Source organism: Cherax quadricarinatus, chromosome 72 (assembly GCF_038502225.1).
Source record: "Cherax quadricarinatus isolate ZL_2023a chromosome 72, ASM3850222v1, whole genome shotgun sequence".
In the NCBI taxonomy this organism is placed as follows: domain Eukaryota; kingdom Metazoa; phylum Arthropoda; class Malacostraca; order Decapoda; family Parastacidae; genus Cherax; species Cherax quadricarinatus.
The window spans coordinates 8,076,206-8,103,449 of record NC_091363.1 but is presented as its reverse complement, the minus strand read 5'-3'; the positions used below and the strand labels follow the sequence as shown (position 1 = coordinate 8,103,449).

The window sequence follows — 27,244 nt, the reverse complement described above, 5'->3', positions numbered from 1 at the left end:
AAACCAGTACAAGAAATGATGGACTATGTAGCAACAAAATGCAAGGAGGCAGAGGAGAGGTTTGTTCCCAAGGGAAACAGAAATAATGGGAAGGCAAATGGGAGGCAAAAACTAGGTGTACTAGAGAATGAAAAAGGTACAGAAGACAGAGAACTCAGGAAAATAAAGAAATCAGCCGAAGAGTCAGAAACGAATATGCACAGATAAGAAGGGAGGCTCAGAGACAATATGAAAATGACATAGCATCAAAAGTAAAGACTGACCCGAAGCTGTTGTACAGCCACATCAGGAGGAAAACAACAGTCAAGGACAAGGTAATCAGACTGAGGAAGGGTGATGGGGAATTCACAAGAAACGACCGAGAGGTTTGTCAGGAGCTCAACACAAGATTTAAAGAGGTATTTACAGTGGAAACCAATAGGACTCCAAGAAATCAGAACTGGGGGGCGCACCAGCAAGTGCTGGATGAGGTACGTATAACCAAGGAGGAGGTGAAGAAGCTGCTATGCGAACTTGACACGTCAAAGGCGGTGGGACCAGACAACATCTCTCCATGGGTCCTTAAAGAGGGAGCAGAGATATTGTGTGAGCCATTAACAAAGATCTTCAACACATCATTTGAAACTGAGCAACTCCCTGAGGTATGGAAAATGGCAAATGTAGTCCCAATTTTTAAAAAGGGAGACAGACATGAGGCACTAAACGACAGACCTGTATCACTAACGTGTATAGTATGCAAGGTCATAGAGATCATCAGGAGGAGAGTGGTGGGGCACCTGGAAAGAAACAAGTGCATAATTGACAACCAGCACGGTTTCAGGGAAGTAAAATCCTGTGTCACAAACCTACTAGAGTTTTATGACAAGGTGACAGAAGTAAGACAAGAGAGAGAGGGGTGGATTGACTGCATATTTTTGGACTGCAAGAAGGCCTTCGACACAGTTCCTCACAAGAGGTTACTGCAAAAGCTAGAGGATCAGGTACACATAACAGGAAAGGCACTGCAATGGATCAGAGAATATCTGACAGGGAGGCAACAACGAGTCATGGTACGCGACGAGGTGTCAGAGTGGGTGCCTGTGACAAGCGGGGTTCCACAGGGGTCAGTCCTAGGACCTGTTCTGTTCTTGGTATATGTGAACGACATAACGGAAGGGATAGACTCAGAAGTGTCCTTGTTTGCAGATGATGTGAAGTTAATGAGAAGAATCAAATCGGATGAGGATCAGGCAGGACTACAAAGAGACCTGGACAGGCTACAAGCCTGGTCCAGCAACTGGCTCCTTGAATTTAACCCTGCCAAATGCAAAGTCATGAAGATTGGGGAAGGGCAAAGAAGACCGCAGACACAATATAGTTTAGATGGCCAAAGACTGCAAACCTCACTCAAGGAAAAAGATCTGGGGGTAAGTATAACACCGAGCATATCTCCTGAGGCACACATCAATCAGATAACTGCTGCAGCATACGGGCGCCTGGCAAACCTACGGACAGCGTTCCGATACCTCAGTAAGGATTCGTTTAAGACTCTGTATACCATCTACGTCAGGCCCATACTGGAGTATGCAGCACCAGTTTGGAATCCACACCTAGTCAAGCACGTCAAGAAATTAGAGAAAGTGCAAAGGTTTGCAACAAGACTAGTCCCAGAGCTACGGGGATTGTCCTACGAAGAAAGGTTGAGGGAAATCGGCCTGACGACACTGGAGGACAGGAGGGTCAGAGGAGACATGATAACGACATATAAAATACTGCGCAGAATAGGCAAGGTGGACAAAGACGGGATGTTCCAGAGATGGGACACAGACACAAGAGGTCACAATTGGAAGTTGAAGACTCAGATGAATCAAAGGGATGTTAGGAAGTATTTCTTCAGTCATAGAGTAGTCAGGCCATGGAATAGCCTAGAAAGGGATGTAGTGGAGGCAGGAACCATACATAGTTTTAAGGCGAGGTATGATAGAGCTCATGGGGCAGGGAGAGAGAGGGCCCAGTAGCAACCGGTGAAGAGGCGGGGCCAGGAGCTGTGACTCGACCCCTGCAACCACAAATAGCTGAGTACAAATAGATGAGTACACACGCACACACGCATATATATATATATATATATATATATATATATATATATATATATATATATATATATAATATATATATATATATATATATATATATATATATATATATATATATATATATATATATATATATATATATATATATATATAATTGTTGATAGGGAGTGCAGTAAACTTCTATGGGACGAAATTCGTAAGGCATCTACATACGAAAATGTTGTGCTAATGGGAGATTTCAACTATAGACAGATTGACTGGAGCAATTTGACAGGAAATTTAGAGTCGGGTGACTTTCTTGATACGATCCAGGATTGTTTTTTAAAACAGTTTGTGACAGAGCCAACTAGGGGAAATAACCTCCTTGACTTGGTTCTTGCCAGTAGGGAAACACTAATTAATAATCTTGAGGTTAATGATGAGCTTGGGGAGAGTGATCACAAATCACTCAGTTTTAATATATCATGGAATTCCCCTAATAATGGCAATCAAGTCTCCGTCCCTGACTTTCGCTTGGCTGATTTCATAGGACTGAAAAATTACTTAGGTGGGCTGAACTGGAATGACCTGACTAAGGGTCAGGTAGGTGGTGATGGTTGCCGATATGATGCTTTCCAGGGCATAGTTCTAGCTGCTCAGTCAAATTATGTTCCAAATAGGGAAATCAGATCAAACAAAAATGATCCTAAATGGATGAACAATAGATTAAAATATCTGATTGGTCAAAAGAGAGGCATATATAGGCAAATCAAAAGAGGAGAGGGGCAATTAAGAAATCGATATATTCAGTTAAAGAGAGAAATTAAAAAGGGAATTAGAAAAGCAAAAAGAGATTATGAGGTTAAAGTTGCAAAAGAATCGAAGACTAACCCAAAAGGATTCTTTCAGGTATACAGAAGTAAGATCAGGGACAAGATAGGCCCACTCAAAAGTTCCTCGGGTCAGCTCACTGACAGTGATAAGGAAATGTGTAGAATTTTTAACACATACTTCCTCTCAGTTTTTACACAGGAGGACACCAGCGATATTCCAGTAATGATAAATTATGTAGAACAGGACGATAATAAACTGTGCACTATTAGGGTCACACGTGACATGGTCCTTAGGCAAATAGATAAATTAAAACCTAACAAATCCCCAGGCCCTGATGAACTGTATGCAAGGGTTCTAAAGGAATGTAAAGAGGAGCTTAGCACACCTTTGGCTAATCTTTTCAACATATCACTACAAACTGGCATGGTGCCAGATAAGTGGAAAATGGCAAATGTGATACCTATTTTCAAAACAGGTGACAGGTCCTTAGCTTCGAACTATAGACCAATAAGCCTAACCTCCATAGTGGGAAAATTTATGGAATCAATAATTGCCGAGGCAGTTCGTAGCCATCTTGAAAAGCATAAATTAATCAACGAATCTCAGCATGGTTTTACAAAGGGGCGTTCCTGCCTTACGAATTTATTAACTTTTTTCACTAAGGTATTTGAGGAGGTAGATCATGGTAATGAATATGATATTGTGTATATGGACTTCAGTAAGGCTTTTGACAGGGTCCCACATCAGAGACTATTGAGGAAAATTAAAGCACATGGAATAGGAGGAGAAATTTTTTCCTGGATAGAGGCATGGTTGACAAATAGGCAGCAGAGAGTTTGCATAAATGGGGAGAAATCAGAGTGGGGAAGCGTCACGAGCGGTGTTCCACAGGGGTCAGTGTTGGGCCCCCTGCTGTTCACAATCTACATAAACGACATAGATGAGGGCATAAAGAGCGACATCGGCAAGTTTGCCGATGACACCAAAATAGGCCGTCGAATTCATTCTGACGAGGACATTCGAGCACTCCAGGAAGATTTGAATAGACTGATGCAGTGGTCGGAGAAGTGGCAGATGCAGTTTAATATAGACAAATGCAAAGTTCTAAATGTTGGACAGGACAATAACCATGCCACATATAAACTAAATAATGTAGATCTTAATATTACGGATTGCGAAAAAGATTTAGGAGTTCTGGTTAGCAGTAATCTGAAACCAAGACAACAGTGCATAAGTGTTCGCAATAAAGCTAATAGAATCCTTGGCTTCATATCAAGAAGCATAAATAATAGGAGTCCTCAGGTTGTTCTTCAACTCTATACATCCTTGGTTAGGCCTCATTTAGATTATGCTGCACAGTTTTGGTCACCGTATTACAGAATGGATATAAATTCTCTGGAAAATGTACAAAGGAGGATGACAAAGATGATCCCATGTATCAGAAACCTTCCCTATGAGGATAGACTAAGGGCCCTGAAACTGCACTCTCTAGAAAGACGTAGAATTAGAGGGGATATGATTGAGGTGTATAAATGGAAGACAGGAATAAATAAAGGGGATGTAAATAGTGTGCTGAAAATATCTAGCCTAGACAGGACTCGCAGCAATGGGTTTAAGTTGGAAAAATTCAGATTCAGGAAGGATATAGGAAAGTACTGGTTTGGTAATAGAGTTGTGGATGAGTGGAACAAACTCCCAAGAACCGTTATAGAGGCCAGAACGTTGTGTAGCTTTAAAAATAGGTTGGATAAATACATGAGTAGATGTGGGTGGGTGTGAGTTAGACCTGATAGCTTGTGCTAACAGGTCGGTTGCCGTGTTCCTCCCTTAAGTCAATGTGACCTGACCTGACTAGGTTGGGTGCATTGGCTTAAGCCGGTATGAGACTTGGACCTGCCTCGCATGGGCCAGTAGGCCTTCTGCAGTGTTCCTTCGTTCTTATGTTCTTATGTTCTTATGTTCAACATGAGGAAGACATGCATGAAATATTGTAAAAAGAAGATCCCGAATGGAAATTAATCATATTATTTTTTGTTTGTGTTGTCCTATGTCAAATCGTTTTATATCATTAGTGTGTGTTTTAATAATGATGTTGTTAATGTTATCATTATAAAAAGCTTTAAACTGCTGTTTCAATGAAAATAAGAATTTCATTGTAATGAAGGTTATGGCCCACAAGTCGGGACTCAAGACTTGTCTGCTGAGGTCTACTTGTCTTTCTTAGACACTACTTCTCTTGAAGATTGTTAAGGTAAATGATAATAAACTTAACATCACATTGTTTAATGTAAATGATGAAATAATTAAATGAGGTTGATATGTGTGGTGGCGGCCATTTGTAGTGAGGGTTGGTTACTGTGCAGTACTCTTCTGTACTCACTCTCACACCAGGTATGTACTCTCACACCACCGAGATATATGTTTCTATCAGTGTATATATATATTCTAAGAGTATACTTTACTTCCTGTTTTAGAAATTACTCTTGTCTGGCGGTGAAATTGTGTTGCCTTAATGGCCTTAGTGTAGCCGATAGGCTTGAAACTCCATTAAGCAGCCAGCGTGTTGTGTCCACATGCAGCCCTAATGGTAGGTAGGTATAATGTTTGTCAGGAAACAGGACAAGTATTTTCTGATATGGGTCTTAGTTATAGGATGACCCACAGCTGGAGCTTTTTGGTCATGTGACCGAGGCCTTCCACTGGCTTACCGGTCCACCCCTCTAAAAAGTTACGATTATAACCATTATTAGAAGTAATAACTTCCGCTGGCAGCCATCCTCATGTCAGGTCAGTGTGGGTGAGACACTGTGGAAGGTGTCTACGTAGACGCATGTCACATTGCCTAGGAAATCTTCCTTCAAGGAGGGGGTGAGGGGGCCTTAAATCAAGCGCTCTTAATCCAAGGGATTGGAGTTAATCAACCCCCCCCCCTTACTCGGATCAAACCTGATTACGTCTTATTCTCCAGGTACTGTATGATCCTTACTTGTTTAGTACTTCTCCATGAATATATTGCAGGCTAATAAACATTGATTTAGAAAGGATATAGGAAAGCATTGGTTTGGTAATAAGAGCAGCACTGTATGACCCTGGTGATTTAGTGCTTAGTTTTGATTATAATAATAATTGGTAATGAAGAGTTATGAATGAGTGGAACAAGCTCCTGAGTCGAGTCATTGAGTAGCTTTAAAAAATATGTTAGACAAATACATGAGTGGGTGTGACTTGACCTTGCTTAGCCTGGGCTAGTAGGCCTGCAGTAGTGCTTCTTTATGTTCTTATATATCTGCGCTGTATGACCCTTGTAGGTTCAGCGCTTCTTTTTGATTATAATAATAATAATGTTCTTATATACTAGGTCATTAAAGTGGTGATCACTGCCGGTATTATACACAGTGACTTCTGTAAATGTGCATGAAACTGACCCCTTAGGGAGGTTCTTTAATGCTGGTGACCTCTGGATCCAAAGAATTAGACTTAACTATCCCTTGAATCAGTCCTGATTACCTCCCATGGCTCCAGACAAAAAAAATCTCTTATTCAGAAGCTTAAAGCTGCTTAACATGCATAATATTCACACTATATATGTGCACACTATGTCTACAGGACACTCAATACAGACATTAACCCAGAGCTTAAATTCCATAATATAAGTAAATAAGTAAAGGACCCCAATGGAAATAAGTAAAGGACCCCAATGGAAATAAGTCACTCTGTCTGACTTTTTTGGGTTATCCTAGGTTCTCTACACATATGCTGCTATGTATGATAATTCTATGTAACTGTATTTGTGTATACCTGAATAAACTTACTTACTTACTTACTTATTTACTACAAGTACTTGTACATACATGGTATACAGGCCTAGCTGACATCGGTGACATACTACTATATAGAAAGCCCCTTGTTATCCTGAGCATTTTGGGCAAATTAGGTCAGTGTTCCAGGCTGCAACCCCCACTAGTTGACTGGCACCCAGGTACCCATTTGCTGATGGGTAAACATAGACAACAGGTGTAAAGAAACACGAACCCAGACCCTCGCCGTGTGAAGCGAGAGCTTTAGCCACCAGGCCACCAGAACCCCAATCTGGAAGGCTGCAACAAAACACATGGATACATTATAAAGAACAAGTATTAGACATTCCATGCGTATGACTCGACCTGTTCAAAAACTTTATGCAGATAAAAGACCCAAAAGTTTGGAACTTGCTGCCTGTAAGTGACAAAAGTTCCCCATCTACAAACATCTTTACTAATATTGATTAAGAGCTCCTATTAAATCTTAAATCTCGCATAAATGTTATATCCAGTGTCTGTAAATTCTCATGCTTTACTTTCAACACCTCATTTCATCCACTTCATAATATGCAGGCCATTGAATTGATGAACTTTCAGTGTAATTTATAATTGACTAGGTCTTCATTTGCATCCTGTCTTAATGCGCCTATGATTGTAATGAATTCCCCAACCTATACTGACTTAAAAATTATTCTAGTTCTGGATATATGTAGGAAGCAGGCCTTATGATTACTTTGCCTGAAATGCATTTACTTGATCAGAAGCTTTCTTTGGAGCCTTAGATTTTATCAGATCATATCGTTATTATAAGATGAAACTCAAAATGTATTCATTTCAAATAAATAATTATAATTTTAATTCTCCAGGCACTGTATGGCCCATATGAGTTAAGTGTTTCCCAAGGGTGGTGCTAAGGGGAAGGCTTGGAGGGGGGGCTAATGCTCCCCTCAAATTTTCTCAACCCCCCCCCCAAAGCCCCCAAGTAAAATGGTAATAATAATGCTGCTGCTCCAAATCAAGTCTCCAAATAAGTTCTCTGGTACTTGACATGTTGGATATCCTCTTACTCTAGGAAGATGGGACTTAAATACCCATAACTAATGCTGCATAATTATTTTTTGTTTTGTTTTTTATTAAAAATAATAAGTTCACATGGTTTTTATAGTTTATAGCAGTTAAAGAATTAGGATTGTGTGTTTTTCTTAGATTATCTGAAGACATCCTGTTCAAGGATGCTGGCAAAAAGCTCTTGGTCCAAGAAATTGAAGTTGTTTTTCCTTCCATGGATCATACCTAATTACTACTGCCCATTCCCTAGGTGTTCTATGGTCCTTACGGTTTTGGAGCTTTCATTTGAATATAATAATGATTATCTTATAATTCTTTTTATCTTGTTCAGTATCTTATTACAAATATTCTTCTCTTTTAGGGCCTGATATGATACAGAGCGGGAATTGCCATTTTCAGGAAGGATGGAATATGAGCTAGATGCAAAAACTGAGAGTGATGACTCTCGTGTTTCGGCTCCAGGAATTTCACATAACACGATTATTTCCAGGAGGGCCAACAATTATACATTCAGAACCATCACAGACCACCTAAATGGCAATTTAACATTGAGGTATCAAAGAAAATGTTTCAATAAAGTAATGTTTGGTAAATCTAACACCATTGTTTGCAGCACATCTGCAGATCTGACTCAGTCACTTAAATCTTTCAAATGTGCTGTAGTTGGATCAAAGTCTGAAAAAGGTGGCACTGCAGATATGAAAGAATTTTTTTTAGAAATGGACAAAGAAGCAAGTACCAAACATGAAAGCTGTATATCGTATTTTGAAGAATGTAAAATGCAGACAACAGCTGTTGAATCAGAGCAAAATTTTTCACAAAAAGTTGCCAAGTGTAATAAGAAATGTGAGATATTGTCACCTAAGAAGAGTAGCAGCAAACCAAAGGTGCTCTATTCACAAAAAATGTCAAAATTACCCTCTGATTTCAATAGTGAAGATCAATTTTCACATTTCTTTGTGGGTTTAGATGATATTGAAGATGCAAGGTTATCTGATTTTAAAATTCCACCAAATAAAAACAAAAATCAGCCAGAGGATACAAATAAAAATATTGAAAGGAATCAAACATTCTCTAGTTCTTCAGGGGTAAATGGTGTTACATCAGCAGCTTCGCCCATTCAAGTAGCAGAGTCGTGTATGGCTCGATACAAGGGGTCACGTATCAAGTTTCCTGGAGTAAAGGCTGGACCAGCTCCCAAGTGTGTCAAACTAAAGAGAATTATGTATTTGCAGAGTGGTTTCACTTCCAAACACATTTTCATGCCACCGACACACAAACTGCATAACTCTCCGTGCAGTTTACATGGAGATAAAACTAGTTTTTATTGGAAATGGAATTTGGGGATGAAGCAGTGTGTAATCTGGCCTCAGCTTGGAGGATGTGTATTCAAACGAAATGTTTTAAAGCGAAAGCTTGACAAAACAAAACAGTGGAAAACCAATTTGAGAGAGATGCTACCAATAATAAAAGGTATTTTGTCAACAAAGATGGTTCAATGTAAAAAGAGTGATCAAGATATCCAGTTTGATAGAAACCCTGCCATTAGTAAAAGAAAAATATATGATTTTAGATTACCAAATGAAAATGGAAAGATGTGTGTTAGTAACAAGGAAATAATAGTGGATAATGATAAGATAGGGAAAGTTAACCATATTAACCACTATACCAGGAGTGCATCAAGTACAAATAAAAATAAATATCATCTGGAGAGGCAGTTAATAGGTAGAAGTTCAAGAAAACCTATTGACTGTAGAACAGCAAAGTGGTCAAGGAATATTAGAAAAGAAAAGCATAAACAAATTGAAACAGTTAAAAGAAATACAGTCAAAGAAATGTCTGTATCAGCAAGGAAAAGAACAAGTAATGTGATTACCAGAAAAAGAACAGTTAATGGAGGGAATTTACAGTGCAAGTTTCAGAATAAACATGCAAGATTTGGAAATGAGGTTGTATACAGTGGAAAGACTGGAACCTCATTGAAGCACATAATAGGAATTCCAGAGGGCAAGGAAAGATCAGTAAACAAGAAATTTTTGCATGAAGCTGTGCAGGCTAGGAGACAGAAACTCTTGAAAGATTGCTATAATACATTAATTGAATCTTCAAGTCAGTCACAAAGGCACATTGCAGAACTGCTTGAACAGGAAATTGAGAGTGAATATGAACTGTTGCAATTTGGTGACATAAATGAAACATTAGAATGTAAACAGACTGATAATGCAGAAGTCGAAGAAATTAAATTGCTTAAAGATAAATCTAATTTTTTTGTTTCAGGTAATGAATGTGATTCCCATTTGAGAACTCACTTTGATGAACTTGGAGCCGAAGGTACCAGGAGCATTAGCAGCCATGAGAAAGGAATTGAGGAACTTGGTATTACACTGACTACCCATAATTCACCAAGTTTTAGTGTTGCTAGTAACTCAACTGTTAAGAAATTTTCAGTCAGCAGTATACTTTCAGGTACCATGATGAATGAATCCAGTACTGTTATTAATGAAAGTTATAAAAAAGTTGATCAGGCTATCATTGACTATTGTCCACACCGTTCTACATCATCTTATAAAATTAGACATGGATGGAAGAGAAAGCTTCATTCACTAGTAGCATGTGATGCTTCAGAAACTAAAAAGACAAAAGTATGTCAGGACAGTGTAAGTGGATTGTTAGAAGAACAAGTTGGTTGTGAGGCATTCTTACAGCCTACATTAAAAACTGGAAGTGTTAATTGTTCTGAAGCTTCATTGAACAAGGAAAAGAGTACACATTCAAAAAGGTATAGAAATGGTCATAAGAAACAGTCTGACATTCCAACAGATAATAAAGGCACAGAAGAATGCACATTTGCTAGTAATTTTGGTCATGATACTGTCAATCGTATATGCACTGAAAAATCTGTAGATGAAGTAACTGTGCAGAACAGTGATCCACAGGTGTGTGATATTAGCCAAACTATAAATCAGATGACTGGCAAAGTTCATAAAACCACTGAGAATACAGATTTGAAAGGGCATTTGGTTAAAATGGATTTGGGTACATGTACAACTAGCAGTGGGTCTGACTTCACTATGGATATTCTAAAAAATAAGCACTTCAAGATCACAGACTTGCTGAGTGTAAAAAATGTGAATGTATTACAAAGTGCAGAGAAAGAAGATGAAGTTACAAGTCATGAAAGTGATGCAGTATTTCCTGGTGGTGGTGGGTCTGATGGTTTCCCTAGCACATCTTGTGGAGAATCTGTGCTCATTCCTCCAATGAAAATGCCAGAGTCAAACACTGAAAATTTTGATGAAAGTAAGTTGTTTAATTGTTTTTTTTTTATTCTATATAACTGCATTTATGTATTCAGTTGTACTTGTCCAACTTCTTTTTAAGCTCTAGTTACCTAGCTGAACCTTTAAATTACAATATTAATTGAGCAGTAATAGGCTTCCCTTGCCCTATGGGGTTTTGTATTCAAATTTGTGGAGAGTAATTTGCCTTCACTGTTGTATATATGGTACAGTTGATGTACATAGTATTTAAAATATCTGGGGTGGCAGAAGTAGATGGAGCTCAAATGAACATTATGTCAAGAGAGACTAGATTACAGTAATGGTCTCTTACATCCACTGTGGGTATTTGTAATTTCCTAAAATGGCTGAGGTCTCTTTAATACTCATTCCTCATCTTATACATATGCTGGATTTGCTGCTTATGAAAGAAATATTTCTACTTCATATCTGATATGAGATTATCAGAATAAACTGTAATGCTTCAGGGGCATCCATTCATATGTACTTTCATCAACTGGTTGCTTGCCACTTCCATCACTTCATTGGGGTTCAAGACTAAATTAGCAGTATCTGTTGTCATTGAGTTTTGATGACCGGAAATATTACCATAAGTCATTTTTCAATGTCAGTTGTCATGAGTCATGTCAAGTTTCTAAGCAGGACACATTTACAAGGAAGCCTTCAGAATTCACAACATTAAAATAAACAATGTAGTAGGCAATCATCAAAGAACATGCTAGCAAGCCATATCTTATCTCCATTATTCTTCACAATAAAAGTACAGTAGTAATAACATTTCTTGGCTGTTTAATATGGTGCATTTTTAATTGTGAATTCCTTATCAAAATTCTCAGGGCCACTTTAAAGTCTATAAAGTCATCCAATATGCTGTTGTGATAATTCATCTTTAGACTCCTAATTACCAGACACTCTTAAATCCATAGACTGATGTAGCTGTGGTTGAGTGGCAAATAAGTTTTGCAAAAGCATATGGTGATGCTTGGGTGTCAGCTGTTGGGTGAGCAGAAGCATTGTTTTGCAGCAGCATATTCTTCCAATTATTAGATTAGATTTTTTATTTTGAGAAATTACATGGTTGTACAGTACAGTGGAATATAGTAGTTGGGTGTACATGCCAAAAGCCCCTCTGTATGCTGAGTATTTCGGGCAAACTTAAAGATTAACTTAAGAATAGTAAGGCAATAATACATAGTTCATATGGTCATTATATGAGTTAAAATGAATACAGGAGAATTGAATATTCTATCAGGTGATGCTACATGGTTTTGATAAGTCTAGTAGAGACTTTTTACACTATCGAATTAGTTAATCCTTGCAGGGTCCAGAGGCCAAATTTCAAAGGGTCCAAGAATTTAATTTTTTTTTTTTTATTTTTTATGAAATGGTACTGAATCTTTTTGTGAAGGTAATAAAATAAAAAGTACGAAATTTGATGGAGAATTGACGAAATTATGCTCTCACGAACTTTGATGTCCCGGTGATATTTACGCATCGGCGATTTTGCTGATTTTGACTCCCATTTTAGGCCAATTACATTATTCCAGTTGACCAAATTCTTAGCTATTTCACTAGTATTACTTCTGTTCTATCGATTGAGCACAAGAAATCGCCAAGTCAACTGGTTTCAACTACAAAATAAAGTGATCGGAAATTGGTAATTTGGCCAATTTAACACAAAGGTCAAAATATTCCAATTTCAAAATAGGGTCCAGAATAAACAGTGCAGGCATTCCTGGCACTAAACTAGCATTTCCTCTGTTCATTAGTTATGTTTTCAGGCTTTACAAATTAATTCCACTTAGATTTTTTATTCACATAATGAATTTTCATTCAAACCAAAAATTAGAAGATTTACTGTTATGCAATATTGTAATAATTGTATAAATAATATCACCACATTTGTGAACGTATATTAGACGTAGGTAGTAGGTTGGTAGACAGCAACCACCCAGGGAAGTACTACCGTCCTGCCAGATGACTGTGAAACAGAAACCTGTAACTGTTTTGCATGATGGTAGGATTGCTGGTTTCTTTTTCTGTCTCATAAACACGCTAGATAACAGGGATATCTTGCTACTCCTACTTACACTTTGGTCACACTTCACAGACACGCACATGCATATATATATACATACATCTAGGTTTTTCCCCTTTTTCTAAATAGCTCTTGTTCTTCTTTATTTCTTCTATTGTCCATGGGGAAGTGGAAAAGAATCTTTCCTCCGTAAGCCATGCGTGTCGTATGAGGCGACTAAAATGCCGGGAGCAATGGGCTAGTAACCCCTTCTCCTGTAGACATTTACTAAAAAAGAGAAGAAGAAAAGCTTTATAAAACTGGGATGCTTAAATGTGCGTGGATGTAGTGCGGATGACAAGAAACAGATGATTGCTGATGTTATGAATGAAAAGAAGTTGGATGTCCTGGCCCTAAGCGAAACAAAGCTGAAGGGGGTAGGGGAGTTTCAGTGGGGGGAAATAAATGGGATTAAATCTGGAGTATCTGAGAGAGTTAGAGCAAAGGAAGGGGTAGCAGTAATGTTAAATGATCAGTTATGGAAGGAGAAAAGAGAATATGAATGTGTAAATTCAAGAATTATGTGGATTAAAGTAAAGGTTGGATGCGAAAAGTGGGTCATAATAAGCGTGTATGCACCTGGAGAAGAGAGGAATGTAAAGGAGAGAGAGATTTTGGGAGATGTTAAGTGAATGTATAGGAGCCTTTGAACCAAGTGAGAGAGTAATTGTGGTAGGGGACCTGAATGCTAAAGTAGGAGAAACTTTTAGAGAGGGTGTGGTAGGTAAGTTTGGGGTGCCAGGTGTAAATGATAATGGGAGCCCTTTGATTGAACTTTGTATAGAAAGGGGTTTAGTTATAGGTAATACATATTTTAAGAAAAAGAGGATAAATAAGTATACAAGATATGATGTAGGGCACTAGAAGCTTTCTTGGGGTCCATGGTGACTTATTTTGCAGTTACAAGGCTCTGATCCACCAGGAGGCCTAGTCACAGAACGGGCCGTGGGGGCGTTGACCCCCGGAACTCTCTCCAGGTAAACTCCAGGTAAACTAAAAACACTGGGATAATGTGAAATGTACCAAATGTATGCATAGATTCAACCGCACTGGCTGGCTTGTAAACACTGGTGCTGAGGCCACACGTGGGACGCGTCCCAGACGAATCACGTGAGGCGAGACAAAATTTTTGCGTTCAAATGCTTCATATGGTGGATTTAGTAAGTAAGTAAGTAAGTTTATTCAGGTATACACAAATACAGTTACAGTGGACCCCCGCATAACGATGGCATCACATAGCGATTATTTCGCATACCGCTTACTTTAATCGCAAAATTTTTGCCGCGCATACCGATTAAAAACCCGCTCAACGATTTTCGTCCGAGACGCGTCCAATGTGCGCCCTCAGCCAGCCTCACATGTGCCGCCCGTCCCATTGTTTACCAGCCAGCCTCCGCGGTAACATCCAAGCATACACTCGGAATATTTCGTATTATTACAGTGTTTTCGGTGCTGTTTCGGGAAAATAAGTGACCATGGGCCCCAAGAAAGCTTCTAGTGCCAACCCTACACCAATGAGGGTGAGAATTACAATAGAAATGAAGAAAGAGATCATTGATAAGTATGAAAGTGGAGTGCGTATAGCCGACCTAGTCAAGCTGTACAAGAAACCCCAATCAACCATCGCTACTATTGTGGGCACCAGAAAGACAATCAAGGAAGCTGTTCTTGCCAAAGATTTAACTGTGTTTTCGAAACAAAGATCGCAAGTGATGGAAGATGTTGAGAGACTCTTATTGGTGTGGATAAATGAAAAACAGATAGCAGGAGATAGCGTCTCTCAAGCGATCATATGTGAAAAGGCTAGGAAGTTGCATGACGATTTAATTAAAAAAATGCCTGCAACTAGTGATGATGTGAGTGAATTTAAGGCCAGCAAAGGTTGGTTTGAGAGATTTAAGAAGCGTAGTGGCATCCATAGTGTGATAAGGCATGGTGAGGCTGCCAGTTCGGACCACAAAGCGGCTGAAAAATATGTGCAGGAATTCAAGGAGTACATAGAAAGTGAAGGACTGAAACCTGAACAAGTGTTTAATTGTGATGAAACAGGCCTGTTCTGGAAGAAAATGCCAAGCAGGACCTACATTACTCAGGAGGAAAAGGCACTCCCAGGACATAAGCCTATGAAAGACAGGCTTACTCTTCTCATGTGTGCCAATGCTACTGGTGATTGCAAAGTGAAGCCTTTATTAGTGTATCACTCTGAAACTCCCAGAGCGTTCAGGCAAAAGAATGTCCTCAAGGATAATTTGTGTGTGCTGTGGAGGGCAAACAGTAAGGCATGGGTCACTAGGGAATTTTTCTATAACTGGTTACACCATGCATTTGCCCCCAATGTGAAAGATTACCTAACTGAAAAGAAATTAGAACTTAAGTGCCTCCTGGTGTTAGACAATGCCCCTGGTCATCCTACAGACGTGGCAGAGCGACTTTATGGGGACATGAGCTTCATTAAGGTGAAGTTTTTGCCTCCTAATACCACTCCTCTCCTGCAGCCCATGGACCAGCAGGTTATTTCCAACTTCAAGAAACTGTACACAAAAGCTCTGTTTGAAAGGTGCTTTGTAATGACCTCAGAAACTGAACTGACTCTAAGAGAGTTTTGGAGAGATCACTTTAATATCCTCAATTGTGTAAACCTTATAGGTAAGGCTTGGGAGGAAGTGACTAAGAGGACCTTGAACTCTGCTTGGAAGAAACTGGCCAGAATGTGTAGAGAAAAGGGATTTTGAAGGGTTTGAGGCTAACCCTGAGAGGATTATGCCAGTTGAGGAATCCATTGTGGCATTGGGAAAGTCCTTGGGGTTGGAGGTTAGTGGGGAGGATGTGGAAGAGTTGGTGGAGGAGGACAATGAAGAACTAACCACTGATGAGCTGATAGATCAACTTCAAGAGCAAGAGGCCAGACCTGGGGAAACTGGTTCAGAGGAGGGGAGAGAGAAATTGAAGAAGTTGCCTACTACAAAGATTAAGGAAATCTGTGCAAAGTGGCTTGAAGTGCAAACCTTCATGGATGAAAATCACCCTCACACAGCTATTGCAAGCCGTGCTGGTGATTATTACACTGACAATGTTGTGAAACACTTTAGGCAAGTCATAAAGGAACGAGAGGTACAGGCCACTATGGACAGATATCTTGTGCGAAAGAAGTCCAGTGACTCTGAAGCTGGCCCTAGTGGCATTAAAAGAAGGGAAGTAACCCCAGAAAAGGACTTACTACCTCAAGTCCTAATGGAAGGGGATTCCCCTTCTAAACAGTAAGAAGATAATGCTCTCCCCTCCTCCCATCCCATCAATCATCACCAGATCTTCAATAAAAGTAAGTGTCATGTAAGTGTGCATGCCTTTTTCAGTTTGTGTGTATTAAAATTAATATTTCATGTGGTAAAAAAAAAAAATTTTTCATACTTTTGGGTGTCTTGCACGGATTAATTTTATTTCCATTATTTCTTATGGGGAAAATTCATTCACATAACGATTATTTCGCATAACAATTACCCCTCTTGCACAGATTAAAATCGTTAACCGGGGGTCCACTGTACATAGAATTATCATACATAGCAGCATATGTGTAGAGAACCTAAGATAACCCAAAAAAGTCAGACAGAGCGACTTATTTCCATTGGGGTCCTTATACCTTATTATTGTAATATAAAGGTTATAATTTTTCGTATTATTCTATAATGAAGATAACATCTTATTATCATACTAAAAAGACTCTCTACTACACGAGGGTCATTAAGACTATCTACAATACGAGGGTCATTACTAGGAATAAGGTAAAATTTACACGTATGTTAGATAAAAAATAGAAAATCATTCCCCTCCCTTTCTGTAGCTACATTCATCAGACACCTTTTGGCACTCTTCTTGAACTGGTTCATGCTATGACTGGCTTTGACATGTGCGGGTAGTCTGTTCCATTCCTTTATTGCTGTACAATAAAAGGTGTTTGAAGCCTGGCCAATGACTGTGGGTACTGCAAAGTTGTGCTCTCTCCCCCTAGTACTATGATTGCTTTGGTTCCCAACCTTGACAAAATTGACAGCAAGATATTCTGGACACTGTTTGTCGATATTCTGGACACTGTTTGCCATCATTTATCTGTCTGTTTTGCCTCTGCATAATAGTTTGAGGTCCTGGATTAATTTGGATATCACCACTTAAGAGCACTACAATAAGAGCTGTGTGCCACTGTTTTTGTTTGGGTATGTGGTGATAGTGACATTTACTTTTCTGGTAGGATGGCAACTGTTGGGCTTTTACTGTCCAGGGCGCTGTTACTCCATTCACCTTTTCCAACCCCAATGACTGATTTCTTTCTTCATGGAATTGAAGAAGAAATATAAATATAATTATGGCAGCCTGTACCCCCCTAATGCCTGCCATTTTCACTCTTCGCTCTTTTACTCATATACAATAATATTTATTTCTCTTTTCCAGTCCCTAGTACACTTAGTATCTGCTTTAGCAATCACCACTGAATTACTAGTAAAATTTCCTCTTCAAAACCCTCTTCACTGCTCACTTTTCCCTTAACTTCACAAAACCCTTACAGTTAACCCCTTATTACACACTCCCCTTCCCATCTCACTTCACAGTCTGGCTTCCTCAATTAACTTCTAACTCCTTTCCATTCTGGTAGATCAGAAAGGTTTAATCCATGGTTTTATCCTTCCAAATCCCCCTCAATTCCATTTATCGGGGGTTGTGTGGTGGTGTTGTCTCCTGACCTGTTCTGCTGACTCAGCCATTTTTAAAACACTGAGGGGAGTAACACCACCTACAACCTGACTTTCCTTGAGTTTATAGATATATTTGGCGTTTTCTGCTATGATTCTCTCACTGTACACTGGTCAGCTGAATATAGGTCAGCTACTAAAACATTAACCTTGACTGTTTAACTATTCACTTCTTTCTCACGACTGGCACTGAGGGATATCCGACCTATAACCTTGGAGTTTTGTACTGTTGATTTGACGATGTCTCCTGTGTTTCCCTCTCGTTAGCACTGGTACAGGTGATATGATGGTGGTACAGATATGATGCTACTGTCAACAGATGAACGTTAGTAAAGATGAGAATTTCACTTCGCTAGTTGTACGTCTGGCAGTAGCGGCTGTTTGGATGCCGGTCAGCCATGTTTAAATGCTCAATTCTTTCCCTCGTTTGGCACTGAAGAAAAAAGTGGCGGGGGTCCACTGTATTAAGTGTTTGAGCATTCATCAGCACAATATGAGAGCTTTTGAGAAATTGGTAGTGGTTAGGGAGAAAGATATTTTTCCAATGCTCCCTTGCCTTGTGCACAATTTTTTTTTTTTTTCGAGACCATATGAAAGTAAGGTCTTGTGTTATTCATGCCTTCTTAATGATGACATGTGGCAGAAAAGAATAGGTACCAGACTTGGTGGAGAAAATCAGGCTTTGGGGAGATTGGAGCTATAAAGCTCAAGTTACCATACTTTGTTATGGGGCTCTGAGCTTACAGATGCAGAGGACAATATCTACACATCCCATGAACAGAGGAAACTTTAAGGAAACTATTTGTTTGCTAACCCGGATTTTGGCTGTGGCGGCGCTTATTTTTTCTGCCACACAATGCCCGATTTGACTAGTACGTATAGCTGACAATTTTATGGTATACCTGAGTACATCCCTAATGTATCCTAGCCAGTCCCAATTATTTATACTGCTTTTCAATGTTCAGTTCTAGTTAAAGTGCTTGACCTTCTTGATTAAAATTATGCTATATACAGTAGTACTTAATATTTACTTTTATAATGGATTTAAAAAGTTTCGGTTTTGGTTTCATTTCTAGTATCCAACTACTTAAATGATATTGATGACCTACTGTATATTTTACAGCTTTATAATAAAAGCGGTACAATCTTAGAGTAATCTTAATCCCTCAGTACTATCTGTAACATACTTTACTCAACTGTCTTTGAATTACGTATCTACATATATTGTTAACTGCTTGAAAAATTTAATATGGGTGCAACTTGCGCATCACTAAAGGTTTAGTAATCATTATCTCTGAGGACTGAATACAGAATATGGCCAGATTTTGCTGTACCTTTGTTCCCACAACATGTTCTTTTTTTTGTTGCAATTGTATATTTTTTTTGTAAGGCATTGCTTAGTGCTGTAAGAATTAGGATGCTATTTATTATATGGGTCCTCTGATATTTGTACGTTTTATACAGTAATTTTGAAGTAAAGATTTGTATTTTATCAAATTTTATGAAATTTATGTTAAAGCTGTTATTACTGCTGTTTTGTAGGTGAGGTGGAAACTATGGTATCCAAGAGCTTGTCTGACTCAGATAATGGAGATGTGCTCTCTATATATGCTAGCAGCTTGGATGGAATGTAAGTTGAAATTAGCCAGCAAAATACTTTGAAGTGTATACTGTATTTATCACTGTCATGACCTTTTGAAAGATGTGGTGGAAATTTGACATTATTTTTCTGAAAACATATAGGTGAAATACAAAGAGTAAAATTTTCCATTCGCTCATAAAATGTAGTTGTAGGAGTACATTAGGTAGAGAATTATACATAGTTCTTTACACTGGTTGGGCAGAATGTCTATGGTGGGTTTGGTTAATTAAAAAAAAATTTAGTTTGGGAGAATTTATAATTTTTCATTATTTGTCATTTAACTAGAAAATATAATACTCATTTAGTTTAAAATTTCAGGGACAGTGATGTGGAATTTGAATGCCAGCATAATTCAGAGTATCAAAAATTACAGACAACAGAATCTGACATTAGTCAAGAAAGTACAGTAGAAATGTGGAATGATAATGTGTATAATACATCTAAGGATAAATTCTGTGTAGATGATTTAACCATTAATGAATGTGATACCTCAGCTATCTCAGGTTCCAGTAAAAACAGATGGCATTTGACTACCAGTCATAATTGCAATAAGAAATTTAGAGCCAGTAGCAGGTTGGAAGATGAAGCCCCAAATACTAGAGACCAAATTTCCAGCTCTGATAAAATAATAGGAATACCAGAACCTGTAAAGCAAGATTTCTTGACTAGTGTTGGACAGTGTTCTGAAGAGTGCAATTTGCCTGAAAATAATAACCAGCCAGTAGCTGAGAATTATTCAAGAAATTCTCTAAGTCCTGTAACAAGTCAAACAAGCAATAAGCCAAAAAAAATAATTACACTGAAGAAAAAATTGGAAGATTCTTCCTTTTTTTCAGAGAGAGTACATAATACTTTTAAATTTAGACGTGTAGGAAGAAAAGGAAAAACTTGTAATAGCAAAAATTATAGGAAAAATATTCTTGGATACTCGCCTCCTCCAATTAACCTCTTGGCAGGGCATTCATATCATGTGAATAAAAATCAGCAGATTTACCCTCAAGAAAGAAAGTCATCTGAGGGTGACTATTCAGTGTCAGGCTTGAAGCTCCCAGTATCAGCTCACCAGGACCAGAGAAACAAAAGTGATGTAATTATATCCAAACCAGCCTTAGCAGTCAATTTTAAGTATTGTTTTAATTTTATTCATCTTGGCATCTGCTACCTACCTGCATGCAACTTTCAACATGAGGTAAATTTTATGTCTATTTTTTGTCTTGTGTGAAGATTTGATCTGATTGCATTAATTTTATTATGCATTGTACCTATCCAGCCTGATGAGGGATTAAAAAAAAAATTACCCAAGACTATAATTGGTTCAGCAACTGGGGTCTTAAAAATTGTTAATTTAGCAGGCTACTGTAATAAACCATACCACGTGCGGGGATGGAACCTGCGATCAGAGAGTCTCAATCGTGTCATTACGATTTTGTGAGTCATACTGTAATAAGTTTACATGACAAGCCACTAGATATAGTCATAATGGACATAGTAATGATTGTTTTCATTATGGTTTGAACATATATAAAGTAATATGTATAATTCAGACATGTTAATTTACAGAAGCACACAATGGAACAGCAGCTGTCTTCAACATTATTGGTTGTTAGAATGATTTGGCAACTCTATCATGGCCTTGCCTCTGGCAAGACAGTGATAGTGAATAATGATAATGATTTGGTAATAGATATTAACAAATCTGGGAGATTTTGATAGAATTTTTCAAATGCTGTACAGTCATTGGAATGTGTAATTACTGTATTGTCACCTGACTTATTCACTTTACTGTATTCATCTATGTTGTAATGGAAGTTTGTGTATGAGTATGGCATAAATGAAATATTTAAACATTTCCTAACCATTTGTAAAGGAATTTTCTCTGAATTCCTTTATTTTTTGAATTAGTATCTACTGGTATTGTAAAAAGGTGTTTCTAGAATAATTTGGCTGATAAAGTTTAATTTTGTTATATTTACACTAACTGGTAATGTAAACTTTCAGAGGTACTTCTAGCTTTTACAAAACCAGATGGCATAATAGTAACAACTAGGCGTTTTTTTAGATATGTGGATTTTTTTTATTAAATTATCCTTCGAAGTGGGCTTTTGATGCTGGTGAAGGGTTCATTATCAAAGGAATTGGAGCTATCCTTGGATGAAACCTGATTACCTCCTATTTCTTATGCATGGTATGACCTCAGTGGGTTTAGCACTTTCCCATGAATATAATACTGATAATGCTGGCCAATGAAAGTTTTAGTTCATGTTTCAAAATGTTTCTAACTAATTTTAGGATGCAGAATTCAAATCTGAACATAGTTTTACTTCATGTACAGTTTTTGTGAAATAGAACCTAACATTAAATGATTTCCAACAAGACTGAAGAAATACTTTCTAACATCCCTGTGGCTCGTATGTGAATTGAACTCCCAGCAGTGTCCCTAAGTTCATATTTTTCGCCTCTCCAACAGCCTATCCCACTATCTCCCAGCAGTGTCCCTAAGTTCATATTTTTCGCCTCTCCAACAGCCTATCCCTATCTTAATTATAAATTTCCCTGAGTATTGTATGCTGTTATCATGTATATAAATTTATTTTTTTGTATGTACAGTATACACAACATGCATGGCATACAGAGGAAGGATTCTTCTCCACTTCTCCATGGAGATGAGAGGAAATAAATAATGTGTGTACATGTCTCTGTAGTATGACCTAAGTGTAATAGAAGTAGCAAGATGTACCTGTTATCCTGCATGTGTGTGAGACAAAGAAAAGACACCAGCAATCCATCCATTGTGTAAAACAATTACAGGTACCACACTTAATTTTTTTTTTTTCGACAAACCGCCATATCCCACCGAGGCAGGGTGGCCCAAAAAGAAAAAGAAAAGTTTCTCTCTTTCAATTTAGTAATTTATACAGAAGGGGTTACTAGCCCCTTGCTCCCGGCATTTTAGTTGCCTCTTACAACACGCATGGCTTACGGAGGAAGAATTCTGTTCCACTTCCCCATGGAGATAAGAGGAAATAAACAAGAACAAGAACTAGTAAGAAAATAGAAGACAACCCAGAGGTGTGTGTATATATGTGTACATGTATGTGTAGTGTGACCTAAGTGTAAGTAGAAGTAGCAAGTCGTACCTGAAATCTTGCATGTTTATGAGACAGAAAAGAGACACCAGCAATCCTACCATCATGTAAAACAGTTACAGGTTTCCATTTTACATTCATTTGGCAGGATGGTAGAACCTCCCTGGGTGGTTGCTGTCTACCAACCTACTACCTAGGACCACACTTAATCTTTCTTTCAACAAACCGGCCGTATCCCACCGAGGCAGGGTGGCCCAAAAAGAAAAACAAAAGTTTCTTTTTTTTTTTTAAATTTAGTAATTTATACAGGAGAAGGGGTAACTAGCCCCTTGCTCCCGGCATTTTAGTCTCCTCTTACAACACGCATGGCTTACGGAGGAAGAATTCTGTTCCACTTCCCCATGGAGATAAGAGGAAATAAACAAGAATAAGAACTAGAAAGAAAATAAAGAAAACCCAGAGGGGTGTGTATATGTATGCTTGTACATGTATGTGTAGTGTGACCTAAGTGTAAGTAGAAGTAGCAAGACGTACCTGAAATCTTGCATGTTCATGAGACTGAAAAAAGGACGCCAGCAATCCTATCATCATGTAAAACAATCAAAGGCTTTCGTTTCACACTCACTTGGCAGGACGGTAGTACCCCTTTGGGTGGTTGCTGTCTACCAACCTACTACAGTGGAACCTCAAAAATCGAACTTAATCCGTTCCAGGAGCTAGTTCTAAATTTGAAAAGTCTGAAATTCGAAGCAATATTTCCCATAAGAAATAATGGAAATACAGTTAATCCGTTAAAGAAACCCAAAAATATTCACACAAAAAAATACATTTTATAGAGATTAATTACAGTTTTACATACAACATTTTTTCTTACCTTTATTGAAGATTGGTGATGGCATCTGGAAGATGGGGAGGAGGAGAGAGGGAGTTCGGGTTAGTGTTTGGAAGGAGAATCCCCCTCCATGAGGACTTCAGGTAAAGCCCTCTCTGGGGTTACTTCCCTTCTCTGTCTTTTAATGCCACTAGGACCTCCAGCTTGAGTCACTGGACCCCTGTCTCACAAAATAACTGTCCACAGTCCTCTGTTTCTGGCACCTCTTTAACATTTCCCTAAAATGGGACATGGTTCTGTCACTGAACTTGTTGCAACGATGGCTTGTTTCAGCTTGCTCAGGGTGGTACTTCTGCACAAACATTTGGACATCATTCCACTTGGCACAAATCTCCTTAATCTTTGAAGAAGGCACCTCATCCACTCCCTATATTAACACCTTTTGCAACATCAGCTTCCTTGATTTGTTCTTTCTTTGACAGAATAGAACCGATGGTCGACTTGCTTTTCCCATACATCCTGGCAAGCTCAACAAGTCTCACACCACTCTCATACTTCTGCATTATTTCCTCCTCTTCAAGGGGGGCTCCTTGGCGTGGTGAAGAGGCTCTTGGTCTGAGGAATTAGACCTATCGGTCTTCTTCCTCAGACCGAACCTAATTACCCCCCAATCTCCCCTCCCCTATCCCATCCTCCCCATCCTCCCCTTTTTCCTTTCCTCCTCCTCCTCCCCACTCCTCCCTTTTGCCCTTCCTCTTTTTGTCCTTTGGGATTTCTCCCACAGGCGCGCTAGTTCCTAGGTGGGGGAAAGGACACCGGGGTCCATCCCATTCCGTTGAGGTTTCTTGGCGGTGGCGTAGTTTGCCGTGGAATCTGGATTGCCTAGGGATGTCCCGATCCCTCTCCGGTATCCCGGAGTAGCTTTGGGTGTCTTTTGGGCGACGGGTGTATCTCTGGAAGCCACCTTTCGGATTCCGGGGGTGGTGGCTGAAGGAGGTATGCTTTGTGGCGGATATCCGGCCGCCCTCTCTTTTGTCCACCGAGGTAGCTCGGCAGATGTGAGGTTGCTATCCCAGATTGCTGGTTTACTGGCATGAAGGGTAGGGTATGGCACGGGTTCCATGCTGCATCTGCGCTACTAGCGGTGTCGAGTCCTCTTGGGCGCGGAGGGAGATTTCTGGCCCTTTCATTCCTCCTAGGAACTATCCCTCCCCGGTCCCCCCTTTTTTTTTTCTTTTTTTTATTTTTATTTTCTTTTCTTCTTTCTTTTTTTTTCTTAAAAACAAAAAGAAAGAAGTAACCTAACCATGGCAGCCCTAGTCCATGAACCTGGTACCCCCGGGCCCCTTCTTGATACCGCACCCCGTTCTGACCCCGCCTCGTCTTTGGACCACTCTTCAGACATTCCTCATGCCTCTGTACCTATTGCCGGTGCTGTTTCCTCACCCGCTTCAGGTACTGAGGCCTCGACTGACTCCTTCGATTTATCAGACCTTCGCTCTCCTCTGACTATGCTTCCGGCCTCTCCCTCTACGGTGCGGCAATTTTCAAATCGCCGACCCGTTCCACGTCGGACCAACTCTGGTCCCACGCCTAAACGTCAACGACAATTACCTGCTGATGATACTTCTCCACCTTCACCTTCTCGTTCTTCTCAGAAACGATCGACACGTCCTTCACTACCTTTCCACGCTCAGTTTCAGACTGAACAGTGGACTAAATTCTTCACTTTACGACCAACTTCCTCTACTGCCTATCTTTCTGACCATAGTATTGGCAAGGCACTCCTACGCCATGTTGGTAAAGATATTTCTTTTCATGCTCTTAAGAGCGGTACGCGCATCATTACCGTACAGAATGCTACCCAGGCTCGTGAGCTCTCTCGTCTTTCCCATATAGATACTGTTCCTGTCACCCTTGAAAAACATCATTCCCTCAATTCTTGTAGTGGTACCGTTATTCTGCCCCATACCATAGTTCAACAAAATTTCCAGACATGTGGCACCGACATTCTAGAACAGCTGGAACTCCAAGATCTCCCAATCCTCAAGGTAGACACTTACGTTCTTCCTGCCCGTGGGCGGAGACGATACCCTAGCAATGTGGCTCGTTTAACTTTTGACAGCCGAGAACTCCCATCCTCCGTTTATATAGCAGGACATCGGTTACAAGTTCGAAAGGTGATCCCTACACCACAACAGTGTAGAAATTGCTGGCGATTTGGCCATCCAGCGAAATATTGCAGATCTATCGCCGAATGCCCAGTCTGTGGTGCCGATGACCATTCTAATACGTCTTGCAATCGATCTCCCTCTTGCCTTAACTGTCATGAGGCTCACCCTTCGTACTCTCGCCGTTGTCAGGTCTATTTAAACGAGCGGGAAATCCGTTACCTCAAAGAGACAGAAGGTCTCCCTTATGCCATGGCAGTTTCTCATCTCCGCCTCCAAGGGAGACTCCCACGTGTTTCTTATTCCCGTGTTTCAAAACGTCCCCCCACTTCTGGTATCCCATCTTCTACACCCACCTCTGTGGTTACCTCTCCCATAATCACTCCTGTATCTAATCCTTTTGCTGTCCTCGGCTCAGACGTCCCTACTTCAACGCCTCAGTCTAATCTCGCTTCTTCGAGTTCTCTCTTACAAGCCTCAGTATCGACGAGACCTCGTACGACACCTCTTCCCAATCGTCCCTCTACTTCTCAAAAGTCAAAAAAAGGTCCGGTAACACCTCCTACCCATCTTCCACCTCCTCATTTTACCCTCCCTGTCTCTGTCCCTAGTTCTTCCCCTCTCACTGGCTCAGTTACAAGTGCAGAGGTTCACCCTCCTCCTCGTAATGTACCTTCCTCCCCTGTTCCCTCCCAAGTTTCTTCCTCTTCTGCCACCTCCCAGGTTCCTGTCTCTTCTGTCCCCTGCCACGCTTCTCCAGTTCCCTCCACCCTTTCGCCCCCCCCTACCTTGGTACAGTCCAATACAGTTCCAATCTTTACTCATCCTCCCCCTACCATTCCCAATATTGTCTCCCATACGACATCTTTGAATTCCGAAACACTTGAAGCAATCTCTGAATATATTGCAGAGACCAAACCATCAATGGACACTGATCCACCTTCCGCTCTTTCTCTCTCCTCTGCTCCATCTGCGCAACTCCTTTCTTCACAGCGCACCGTTCCTTCGCTGCTTGAACATTTTCCACTGCCTCCGCATGTGGACTTTTCTAACCCTTCTAGTCCGTAGGAACCCTTACCTGCGGATTTCAAGTATCTTTATCATTGCCAATCATGGCCTTTTTACAGTGGAATATACGCGGCCTCAGGGGTAATCGGGGTGAGCTTCAGATGTTACTCTCCCAGTTTGCCCCTGTTGGTGTTTGCTTACAGGAACCAAAATTACACTCTGCTGTTATTTCTCACATCTCAGGCTATAATTTATTGTATTCTTCAGATCCTTTTCCTGATGGGACCTTTAATGAAAGTGCCCTTCTTCTCCGCACTGATATTCCGTACCATCAGCTATTTATTCATACTTCGCTGCATTACACAGCAGCCCGTATCCACTTACATAGGTGGTATACGCTCTGTTCTTTATATCTCTCTCCTTCTCGGGCATTATCTATTCCGGATTTTGCCTTCCTTGTTTCGTCATTACCGCCACCGATTCTGTTACTTGGTGATTTTAATGCCCACCATTTCCTCTGGGGAGGGTCTCACTGTGATTCCCGTGGAATTCAGTTAGAGGCTTTTCTTGCCACCCACCCCCTCCATGTTTTAAATACAGGTACTCACACCCATTTTGATCCTCGGACTCA

The 27,244-nt window shown here is 39.8% G+C and overlaps 1 protein-coding gene across 1 annotated transcript in view; it reads left to right on the top strand.

Annotated features, from left to right (window-relative positions):
* Window positions 1-5,219: 5,219 nt before the first annotated feature.
* The window catches only part of LOC128701427 (uncharacterized), a gene marked incomplete at its 3' end in the record, with an annotated part of 49,409 nt that continues 27,384 nt past the window's right edge, over window positions 5,220-27,244 (top strand). The window contains 5 exon segments of the mRNA XM_053795133.2: window positions 5,220-5,279; window positions 8,118-9,913; window positions 10,034-11,056; window positions 19,417-19,504; window positions 19,835-20,705. Coding sequence (XP_053651108.2) covers window positions 8,161-9,913; window positions 10,034-11,056; window positions 19,417-19,504; window positions 19,835-20,705 — 3,735 coding nt within the window.